This window comes from Anarrhichthys ocellatus, unplaced genomic scaffold (assembly GCF_004355925.1).
Source record: "Anarrhichthys ocellatus isolate YVR2014 unplaced genomic scaffold, GSC_Weel_1.0 scaffold81, whole genome shotgun sequence".
NCBI classification, from domain to species: domain Eukaryota; kingdom Metazoa; phylum Chordata; class Actinopteri; order Perciformes; family Anarhichadidae; genus Anarrhichthys; species Anarrhichthys ocellatus.
In genome coordinates, this window is record NW_022280111.1 from 1,146,833 (window position 1) to 1,158,691 (window position 11,859).

At 43.1% G+C, this 11,859-nt stretch overlaps 2 protein-coding genes across 6 annotated transcripts in view; one reads left to right on the plus strand and one right to left on the minus strand.

Annotated features, from left to right (window-relative positions):
* Positions 1 to 8,352, minus strand: part of LOC116398321 (neuroendocrine convertase 1-like) — a 140,824-nt gene extending 132,472 nt beyond the window's left edge. Inside the window, exons 1-3 of one of the 5 annotated variants that reach the window (XM_031874528.1) lie at positions 4,875 to 5,006; positions 4,451 to 4,486; positions 3,837 to 4,012 (exon numbers count right to left, since the gene is read on the minus strand). In XM_031874528.1, the coding sequence (XP_031730388.1) occupies positions 3,837 to 4,012; positions 4,451 to 4,484 (210 nt within the window). In that variant the 5' untranslated portion in view covers positions 4,485 to 4,486; positions 4,875 to 5,006. Of the gene's footprint in view, positions 1 to 3,836; positions 4,013 to 4,450; positions 4,720 to 4,874; positions 5,007 to 8,146 lie in introns of those variants that run through there. The other 4 variants (XM_031874531.1, XM_031874530.1, XM_031874532.1 and 1 more) reach the window with 4 other exon arrangements.
* Positions 8,353 to 9,142: 790 nt separating this feature from the next.
* mms22l (MMS22-like, DNA repair protein) overlaps positions 9,143 to 11,859 on the plus strand; it is an 18,681-nt gene continuing 15,964 nt past the window's right edge. Inside the window, exons 1-6 of the mRNA XM_031874467.1 lie at positions 9,143 to 9,226; positions 9,813 to 10,010; positions 10,296 to 10,421; positions 10,663 to 10,715; positions 11,415 to 11,502; positions 11,635 to 11,812. Of these exons, the coding sequence (XP_031730327.1) occupies positions 9,838 to 10,010; positions 10,296 to 10,421; positions 10,663 to 10,715; positions 11,415 to 11,502; positions 11,635 to 11,812 (618 nt within the window). The 5' untranslated portion in view covers positions 9,143 to 9,226; positions 9,813 to 9,837. The remainder of the gene's footprint in view (positions 9,227 to 9,812; positions 10,011 to 10,295; positions 10,422 to 10,662; positions 10,716 to 11,414; positions 11,503 to 11,634; positions 11,813 to 11,859) is intronic.

Genomic DNA, 11,859 nt, shown 5'->3' on the forward strand with positions numbered 1-11,859 from the left:
GGGGGGGGGGGGGGTGAGGCATGGAGCGGATTGGGGATTGAATCTCCTGATGAGCTGATAGCACGTCCGCAGACAGCGAGCCAAGCTGTGGCGCAGTAATGGTATGCTAATGATATGGTAATGATATGGTAATCTGCCAGCAGTATTCCACCTCACTAGAGTGATTGGGAATCTGGGAGGCCTTTCACCATTGGTTGGAGACCAGGGACTTCCTGAAGTCAGAGTTCAAGACAAAAACCCTGCACGGTCGCGCGCGCACACACACACACACACACACACACACACACACACACACACACACACACACTTAATTCTTGAAGGAGTGAGCTCAGCTAAAATAAAAACAATGCAATGCATAGACCTAATCTGCCTCTAATTGGATTTGCAAACTCTTAAGTAAGCAAGAAATAAGACCTGTAAACAATGCAGTATCATGTGATGTAATTTAAAACTGGGTCGGCTGTATTGTAAGTAAGCCTGCAAGCTTCTTCTCTTTTAAATCAGCGTGTAATATCAAGCCGCTGCGCTGTTGTTCTGTGCCGGCATAAAGTGAAACAGAAAATCATCTATTTTAGATAGCGATCAGGTTCTTATTTTCTTTGTCATTGTGTGAGAAACCCTGCACCTGTAATGGCTGCCATTACCTGCCTAGTCAGAGCATCCCTTTCTCTCTGGCTCATAATGATTGCATTAAAGCACCACATCCTTGGCTGGAGATGAGACTCACCATTGAATGACAGTAATCTTTGAATCCACGCCGGTACTGCCACACAGCCGTAATAATTACAAGCTTCCTGGGTGCGCTGTGTTTGCCGTGTTTGTTTCTGAACATTAATTCAAATGTTCAAATCTCTGGGAACGAGCCGATTCCCTCCAATTAAAAAGAAGGGGGAAAAGGAACGTTTACAAACTATAAGCCATCTTTAAACATTTCTAAATGAGCAAGGTGTAAGACAAGTGAAAAATAAACATGGACGGATAAACTCCATCTCTGACGCAATCAGAAATCATAAAGAGCGACAGGAAAGGCTCTAGTGCGTCTGATACCAAAGAGACACCTTCAAAAAGCAACTGCAATGCATCACGGTGAATCTGTCCGTGTGGCATGAAGACATCATCGCGGGTATTTCGCTTTGTTTTTCCTCTGTATTTCAGAGTTGCAAAATGGATATGTCAAGTCTGCGCAATGGCGAGACGAGATGACATTTTCCTGGATGCTGAACACTAAATCAAAGAGACCAACAGTATGTTGAGTGCCAGCATGGAGACATTTGATTCCCATTCCGCTCATGCGGCATTACCACTGGAATCCTCCCAAGCTGGCGCAGGGGCTTGTCAGACTTTTCATTCCACTTCAATGTTTTAAATATATATATACACAGTATACATACACACATCACAGCAAATTGTCAAATGCTGGCTTCTCCTTGATATTACTATATTTACAATAGGTTCGACTTAACAAAGGCGATTTGGTGTCAGTGACATTTAGCATCAGCCTCTGGCGACAGACAGGTAGAAGAAAACCAGTCAGCAGATTGGACCTGGGGGGGGATCGTGAACGTGGGGGTTGTTTGAGGCTCTTCTCAGGATATGGTGGATCTGGGTTGGATATATTATTAACACGCAATATTATTAACACACTTACTGTGTATCCTTGACAATGGATTACTGCAGAATCTACACTGCTACCTAACAAAACATCATAGTGTCAAAGCACCGCGTATGTACATAAATACATGTGTATGAAATAATGTTTTTGCTATTGTATTAGTGATTACAAGTGGCCACGGCATCATGGGACTATCATTGGTGTGTAAAAGAGCAGAAAACAATGCAGAGAGAGGCAGAGGTGTTTGTGTGCATACATGACGGACAATGACAGAGAGACAGGCAGAGAGGAAGACAGAGACGGGGGTGGACTGCCCAATACACTCCTGATAAAGGTCAAAGAGATGTTTTATTCATGATCCAGGCATCAGCAGCAGCAGCAGCAGCAGCAGCAGAGGCAGCAGGGCCAAGGTTGAAATGAGCTTGCGTCCCCGTCCCCCAGGGCCAGCGGTGCACACAGCCGAACACCGGGCCGGTGGACACTCCCTCTAACTCTTATCAATCGTGTCAAAACACACACACACACCTCCACTATCACTTATCAATAACTTCAAATCACAGTTGTTGTTTTTTTAAATTGCGTGCCGTGAGCAAAGATCGATGGAGGAACGTGCATCTGCCACCAAAGAACAAAAGTGTGATACGCTTTAAATGTAGTGACACCAAATCCTGTTATGGGGTCTGTTGGAGACGAGGTGAGTGTGATGCAATGTGAGGTTTTCTGTGATTTCTCACCTGTAGGGCTCCATCTATAAGCAATTATAAACAGAACTAGGAAAATCAACAACATAATACTTAAAAATTCAAGATATCCACTATTTTGCTTTACTTATTACCTAAGGAAGTTATGGTTCGGTTTGTTATTTTGTTGGATTGTTTGTCAGCAGGATTATGGAAAAACTATTGGCCCGATTTTCATGAAACTTGCTGGAAGGGTGTAGCATGGGCCAAGGAAGAGCCTATCACATTTCATGACTTTCATTAACATTGCAGGATGGCCTTGGTGGAGGTCTGCACTCTCCCAGTGCCCTTCTGGTTAGTTTGTTGGTTGGTTTGTCAACAGAATTACTGAAAAAAAAAAAACACCGGCCCAATATTCATGAAAGTTGGTGGAAGGGTGTAGCATGGGCCACGGAACAACCTGTATAATTTTGGAGCGGATCCGGATCACAGGGCGGAAACACAAAATGTTTGTTCAACATTGCGAGATAGGTGCACAGCCCTGGCTGAGGTCTGTGCTCTCACATTGCCCTTCTAGTTTAAAATGGGACTGTCCATATGCTTTGTAACGCATTCTATAGCTCATCCTCGCTGTATAAGGTCGGGCACTTACAGTCTGTGGGTGCTTGTCCATCTGAAAGTTTCATGATGGATCGCTTACATAATGTTTGTTAATCAAACAGTACATTTTATCCCAAGAATCTGTGTTGATTCTTTGAAAAGAAGAAGTTAAATAAAAGAATCTCTTTTCAAAATCCTGAACGTAACGGAGCACACCGGGAATGTATGTCAATTCATAAGGGCTCTTACCTTTTAAATCTTTCTGACTGTGAATCTTTCATAAAAGAGAATCAGAAGAAGTTCATTCCAAAATATGTTATGCCCTTGAACAGCCTCTTTGAACTCCCTCTTACAATTTTTTCCCACCTAACCAAGGCACACTTTGAGCCCTTTTTTTTTTTTATTGCAGCCAAGAAGGGTTTTTTTTTGAGGGAGCTGACACACTTTCAGACTCAATAACCAAAGTAACCTTTAAAGTATTGATGTGGATAAATCACATGTAGTCTTCTGACAAATGGAAAGATTTCAGCATAACAGATTAAGATTCAGGCAAATAGGTAAAGACCCATTCATCCCATAGCCTATTCCGCATATAGGAGTTTCTCACAGGCGTAAACTAAGGTTGGCTAGATAGAAGTGTGTGTATTTGTGCACCTGTGTGCCCATCTTAGTGCATGTATGTGTCTGTTCAAATGTGTGTGTGTGTGTGTGTGTGTGTGTGTGTGTGGGTGGACGGCCTACTCTATGCGTCTTTGATCAGATATGAAATATTCAGAAACGCTGCTGTAATTTGATGAAAGTCAGATATCCCTCAAATAGGAAACAGCAGTCAGCACTTTGTCAGCTCTTTAAGAAATAAAAAAAACAGTAACTGGATTTATAAAATGTAAAAATCCAGGCCCACATGCAGAGGCAACAACAGGGGTTTTTAAACATGCACTGACCCGTTGTATGAACTCCAGTCTGTGCTGCTTGGCCAGAGCTCTGGCGGCTCCGGTGCCTCCGTCCATTTGCACGGCATAGAAGACGTGGCGGTTGGTCCCACGATGCCCCTCTGTGGTCACTAGATTCCTCTGCAGCAGGCAGCCAAGCACCAGCAGGACTGCACCGAACATGGAGCCTTTCAAAATAAAGACAGAGGAGAAAATGACTGCAGAAAAATGCATTTACTAAACCTTTTACAAATGAATCTCGATAATGTATGTAATTATGGGACTCTATGTCAACAATTCCTGCATTGCATTGTGATGTTAAAAGTGTGTTTTAAGAAGTAAAACCAGTGTGACACCTGAATGAAAGCCATCCATAACATGTATTCGCATAAGCATCAGACAGTGAAGAGATGCGTCCCAGTAGGGTTGCAACTAATGATGATTTAATTTCCAGTTGATCTCCTAGTTACGTTTGATGAATACTTTTTGTATTTTGTCAAGTCAGAAAATTGTGAAACATGCCTGACATGACATATTCTAGCTAGTTTTGTTTGACCAACAGACCAAATCTTCAAAGATAATGAATATATTATCATATATGACAAAGAAACGCATCACATTCTCACATTTGAGTCCCTGGAACCGGTAACTGTTTGGCATTTCTACTTGGAAAAAAAGACAAGCAATTACAATAATCAAAATAGCTGCTCTTTCATTGTTCAGTTCTACATCATTTTCCTTTGTAGACTGATACACAACAGTATTCGTACTGGATACACATCTCCCTCCATTGGTTGTTCATAACAAAGTCTAAAAACTGACATTATGAATATCTATATTGGAAAAACACAAACACCTACGATTTCAAATATTACCATAACACTCTAACAAATACCATCTAGCTGCACAAATGAGTTTATCGAGTGTGGGATTCGGCATCTCAGCGTATTGAACATTGGCAATTGTGAAGCAATTTGCCCACAGCCAACTCCTCTGTACTTCTGCACGAAATCAACAGCGGCTGCCACCTACCGCATGCGAACCACCCACCTGTAGCCACGGAGAGTGGAACGTCCAGGAGAAATCTTTCACCCAGTGCCGATGAAAGCTAGAACTCTGGCATCGGTGGGGGGGGCTGAGCAAGACAACACACTCTCTCCGGTTCCCAACCCACACGTTTAATCTCCTGGCCTTGATGCAAATGCTTCTGAGAGCAGAAACGCAGCGGCACTTTCGTTGTGTGAACTAACTTCCCTCTTTAAGCAAAGCAGGAACTTTTATCAGCGCTTTCCTGTGAACGATGATGGTACAAAAAAGTTGTCGCCTCACTCTTCTCGGTATCTACTCAACAAGAAAAAGCAACCAATTCACATTAGAAGAATGGTGTATTGAAAAACAGTAACGGTTTACGCTCCCACTCCTCCCCCCCGGATTATGCAACGCACATTTACTGTTGATCCGTGAGGTCGGTCACGGTCTTCATATATACATTAGTTTATATTGAATGTGATTAGGAGAGCAATCATGTAACTTGTTGTGTTCAGCCGGTTGTTTTCCACATATACACACAGCTCCTAAACACTGAGAGACTGCATCTACTTAGAGCTGCGACTGTTAGTCGATTAATCGATTAGTCTATCGGCAGAAAATTCATCAGCAAGTTACTATTCTGATCATCTTTTAATCGTTTAATTCACGTTCTAAGCAGAAGTGCTTAAAAGTTCTGGGGTTCCAGCTTCTCAAATGTGAACATGTGCTGTTTCTGTGTAAGTCTGCAATGATATTAAACAAAATATTTTAGGGTTTTGGACTGTTGGTCGCACAAAATCAGCGATTTGAATATGAAAACTAAGGCATGTGATTTTTTTACTATCTTCTGACATTTTACAAAACAAGCAATAAAGGCAGATGCTATTAGCATCCAGGCGTCCGTAGAAAATAACGCTATTTGCACCCGACCAAGGCAAACATGAGATACTGTATGTATAATGTGGCCTACTGTAGGCTATGTTTATTCTTTCTAAACCTAACCAAACTGCAACAGAAAATATTATAGTAAAAACAGAAAATAATAAGTCAACGAAGTGTAGAAATTGAATTCTCCTGGCTGTCCTGAGTATGACCCATTCATCCACTGGAACCCACTCCCTACTACTACTACTACTACTACTACTACTACTACTACTACTACTACTACTACTACTACTACTAATACATCTTCCAGTAAGGGATTTCAGGCAGAAAGCCTTTCGGCTAGCTAACTAAAGCCAAGTTAAGTGGAATGGTCAACTAACAATAAATTGATTCATTGTCTAGATAATAATGACCATATCAATTGATAATGAAAATAATAGTTAGTTGCAGCCCTACATCATTGTTAATATGAAATCTATTGTCTGAAGTTATTGTAATTTTTGGGTCTATTGGGGCCGTTATACTGTCGCCAAAAACACCCACTGACACACAGTGGAACTCCAAACTAGAAGATTAAGATCTCTCACTCTATATAATTCTGTTTGTATGTTTATCTGACTTCCCTTCAAAATCAAAGTACCTCCTCCTACAGCAGCACCCCTCCCCCCTCCCCCCAAAACAACAAACAGTGCAGCTGACCACCGTTTAAAGTCTACAGCATCATTCAGCTCCAATCTCCCAAGCCACTGATTGAAATCGATAACCTCACTTGGGTCCCGGGCCCCAGTCAATCCCACCAGAGGTGCAGGGCCGGCAGCGTGCACCCCACCCAGCGAGGAGCGGGCCTCAGGCAGAGATGGAGTAGACAGGGAGAGAGGGAGGGAGGGAGAGCACATCAGACTGCAGCACAGGAGAGCCACATTGAACAGTGTCAGGGCCTCGGGGCCTCGGGGCCTACTGGGACGCTGATAAAGTACCTGGACATTTTTATAGACAAACTACTTATTTCCGTCCTCATATCGCTTGGGAAGACTGATAAATTTATATTCCTCTCAGGCAAAGTAATGAAAGGAGGGGGGGGGGGCCCTTTCAGGAGTTTAATTGATCAAACTGTAGCCACAAGGTTTTTTTTCTGGAGATAAAAGGGACTAGCACTCTCCCCTGTACAATGCAGAGATCTTTTAGAAAGCAGACGATGAAAAAAAAAAAGAGAATGTAACTCATTATGCAAAGTCATTACATGCCTCTGACTACACTCCTTAAAAAAGGGGGAGTTAATGGTGGAATTATATGGTACAGGATTTCCAGAGGTCAAACTACCGGTCATAGATAACATTATTTTACACTGTTACTACACCAACCAGAACTTATGGAAGGCTGTTTTGAAGTCAAACTGTTTAAAGTGTCTGACAACAGTAAAATGTTTATAACTGCTCACAGGGCAAGTTGCAAGGGCATGGGTGCCAAACAGCATAGATCCATTCACTGGAGTCCAAGTATCAATGTTAGCAAGCATTCCCAATAGAACAGCATAGAACAGATGTCTTTGTCTCACCAATCAAGACAATAAACACGGAAAAAACATCCAACAATTCCCTCGCGACTCTAGGAAACTTGGTTTTGTTTGCCACAGCCTGGTTCACATACCAGACTGGGATATATGCAATGCAGAATTGTCCCTGAGCAATTTATTGGTGAGACTACAAAGTTAGCAGCAAGAGGGACCATCTTGGAATAATACACAAATGCTCAGAATAACATGGGGGGGGGCTTTTTTATTTTTATATTCTGCGGACAGTGCAGAAATGCAGCGTAAACCCCTACCAGCAGCTGTTCTGTGGGTAACCATAACCCATGATCCATCTAGTGGGTCAGGGATTGGAGCCAAAGACTCTGTGTTAGCTTATTGTTACACATTTCAGGGCAGGACAATGAACACGTTTTTTGATGCCGAGCTGGTGACCTCAGCAAATGGGCCTTTTTTAATCACACACTGTTCTCCAATCGACAGATAAAGGAAACTACACCTGCAATGGCTGATGTAGTCCTGATATTGCTCCACTGACGTTATAGACACACTGGCATGGTTGCATCCCACTTAGGTGTGCCAGGCCCTGGTTATGAGCATGCTGGCTCATTATTGGCATGACTTACCTGAGCACCTGAAGGTACAGTAGTCCTTTACACAGTTCATTACGTTTATCAAGTTTCCAATCATCACATTTCTAGCCCCGAGTCCGTAAACCACTGTTCAACCTGGGCCAGTGCATCAAAGCTCGGCAGCGAGCTGAGAGCGAGGGGAGGGGATGATGAAACAGGTTTATACCTCACTCCCTCCATGTACTACGGTGCCTAGAAAGGATGGAATGGGTTTGCAGCGCAGGGACGGAAAACAGAAAAGCATTTACCTTTACCTTCCTGGCGAAAGAGCAGTCACGCAACTCTCCTGTTAAAGGCAGAGCGGGTAGTCGGTGCGTCGTAAAGACACGAATCTCCAGACGAGTCCATTTATATTGTCTCCACTGACTCCCGGTAACGAAACGTGCAAATTTAGAGCATGCAAAACACCGCATCTATCGCGCATCTCCGCACAAGACAAGTCAAACGTGCAGAAATAAAGAACTGTAAGTCGACAAAACGAGCACATCCACGCCGTGTGGCTGGAAGGGGGGGGGGGGGATTTTGTAAAGATGTGAGAATGCATTAGAATGCAAGAACTGGTGTGATGGCGAGAGGGACTGTTGGGAGAGACAGATCTGCATATGGAAATTAGGGTTAGCGTGGATAAAATTCTACTTGAACCGCTGAAGTATTTTGTATTCATCTAGGCAGGACCCCTGCTGTGAGACTAAGGGGGACGAAGTGACTTTGAAATAGTCTGCAGAAAAGTCGTGGCAAGGAGCAGGTGCTCTGGTTGGTGAAACCATGTATTAGCATAAGTGTACGCTACAGGATGTTTTCATGTTAATAATGCAGACATACTGAGCAGTGTTCCTCGCGTGTGTTTCTTTTAAGGATTATGTCGGATATATATGGTGTAAATTAAGATGACTTGATCTTTGACTGTGTGTGAGACCAAATCGACATTTTAACTAACGTTACCCTAATTAAATTACTTAAGTCTCGTGAGAGTGAAAAGAGAGCGCGGCGCTGTGAGTGTAGAACATATTACTTTGGTCTTTTACAAAAATAACTTGATAAAGACGTTAAGACAAACAGGAGACAGCACCACTACATGGGAAACTAATGCGACGGAGGAAGCGCGTTACAGGGAGACCTCTCGTCCTGCGTCGGGTCCATGCGACAGGCTCACGCCCACTGTGAAACTTCGGACCAATCGTAGGGCGCGTGGCGAGTGGGCGCATGCGCGGAGTGGACGCGCGGGAGAGACCGAAAACCCAAACAACGAAGTCATGACAGCAACGTAATCTTCGTACTTTTCTTTAAATTTACGGAATAATACATTACATAGGAAGCGGGAATATAAGGTTTGTAAATGTTTCATAGCAGTCGCGTCTGTAATTGCTGCTGTGTTTGGTTTCCCTGTTTGAAACGCTGCTATAATTGTAACGCTAACTGTGTATGCAACATATTAAGCATACAAGTTAACTAGCGTCACTATAAAGTTGGTTGACATATTAAGGATGTCGCCTTAATAACTGGCGAACACTTAAACTCTCACGTTCTAGCGACAGTTATCATTTAATAATCGCTGCCTGTTATTTTACACACTGGTGTACGTGGGCTGCACTGTGAAGTAGCTTGCTATGACATCTAGCATGTTGCTACTATTACTGACTAGTTCTGAGTCAAGGCAACATCAATTGTCAGATTTTCCATGTTAGTTTAAGTGAAACCTAACGTATCTCAGATAGACGGCTGTTTTGTGTGTGTTATTGTAACGTTATCTATGTTTAATACTGTATATTTAATATAGTATGTTTGAATCTGAGTTCATAGAGTCCATCTTCTCCCAATATGTGAATGTTTGCTACTTTTGTTTGCACCTGATGCAACACACCACCTCTGTTTTTGTGATACAATCAATGTTGTCTCAATACAATGTCATTACAGGTGATACTGATTCTGCACCAGCAGCATGGAAGATGACTTCAGCCAATCCCTAACCCCACCAGTGTCTCCATTCGCAGCAGACAGCCTGTGTGAGCTGACTCCAGCCCGGCCGCCGTGCTTCTGCTGCTCCGTGACAAAGGACGAACCCACCGGAGCACTCTCCACAGACGGATACGCTGCAAGAGGCTCCCTGAAACGGTACAGTCACTGTCAGTTCACCATAATCACAAATTAACAAATGTATTTTCCCACTTGGATGTCAACAGTTTTTCACTGTACCTATTTTGTGCCCCAGTGAAAATTGTTGACAGACCTGTGGATTATCCTGAGTAACTGCATAATTTGTCTGAATACCTCCACTGTTCAGTGGTCAGTTTGTGATGCTTGGAGCAAAGCAAATGAAATTCCAGTCACCTCCACTGTAATAGAGTGGCAGAAAACCCTCAGTAAATGAAGTCTTAACTGACTGCTTCCTCTCCGTAGGCTGCTGTTGCGTCTTGACCCGGCCCCTACAGAGTATGAGACCGACACAGTGGAGGTCTTTGGTTTCCCCTGGGTAACAGAGACAGCATTGGTGGAATCTACAAAGCCACTCTTTGGTCTGTTCAGGTAAGCCAGGATGAAAAATCAGTTAAGTTTGCTTTCTAAATAAACCCAGTTTCAATATTCATTTTTGTTGCTATAAACCACCCTCATCTGAATGCAATTTTCCACGGCAGCAAAAGCTAAGAAATTGAATCCTTCTAAGAACAAGCTTTTTTACTAGATAACCATTTGTTTTGAAACACTATGCACCATGGGTCATTCACATGCATATCAATGGTCTTAGTTGCTTTTCGTTATGTTTCAGACAAAAAGTTTACAGGCTGGAGTTCTTGGTGCAGTCCAGCTCGCATGACTTCGGTAAGCTTTGTGCTGTACGTGATCCACACTGCAGCAAATAGTCAGACGTTCACTTTTCATGTCAGTATTCAGTCCACACAGTAAGCCATCCTTTGCTCACATAACAGACATCTTATGCGTTAGCAAAATGCTTTTATGTACATTGGCAAACAGTCAGAGTAACGTAGACAGTCAATTTACATAAAATGCAGATGGGGGGGGTGGGGTTCAGCATCTGTGTTTTCTAGAAAGGGGGGAAAAATCTGAAGAAAAGTTGAATGTGCTCCCTTAGACGTCTCAAGTTATGACCTTTAAATCACGTTGGTTGAAGCCAAGGCCTTTAAATTGAAGGGCAGTTTGGCTGAACTGTGAGCCACAGCATCAGTTAGGAAAATGACTTTACACAAGGCAGTATTGTCCTGAGGAGAAGTCTTACTAGCCAACGAACATATCAATACAGCATACACTAGATGCAAATAAGGTGGTATGTATGATAAACTGAGGAAGCAGCAGCGACGACGAATAATAAAGATGTAAATAGTGGTGCAATGGTGTGCTTTTCTCAAGTGAGCGCAATAATGAATCAGCGATGGCTGAACTGTTTTAACGCATTCGATTGTTGAGCTCAATTCTGAGCGTTTGAGTCTGATATGTGATACAGTGGGCATGTTTTACATAAGATTTAGGAATACAGCCCACAACATCCCTCTTGTGTTGTAGGTCAAGCAGGCAACCTCCACTATGAAGCGGAGGACCTCAGACAGCAGTGTGTTTCTTTTCTTCAGTATGTCAAAGTCTTCTTGCACAGGTAAATCTACACATTCAATGTCAGCACCAGCACCACTAATTCAAATGTTTGTGTCTATACATTTTATTGCTGATTTTACTGCATTTGTTTGTTTATGTGGACACGTGCACCGTCCTTTTTGCGTCTGTTCAGATACCTGGAACCCTTCAGCTCCCTGGATGCAGGGCCTTCACACCCGTATGAAGAGCTGGAGGCTCAGTTCCCCTCTGCTCTTCTGGAGGAGCTGTTTGGCATCAGCCTCCTCATAGGACGACTCAAAGACCTGCCAGCCAACGTTCAAAGTGCCTTCACGATACCTAACCCGGGAAAGGTGTGTGTGTGTGTGTGTGTGTGTGTGTGTGTGTGTGTGTGTGTGTG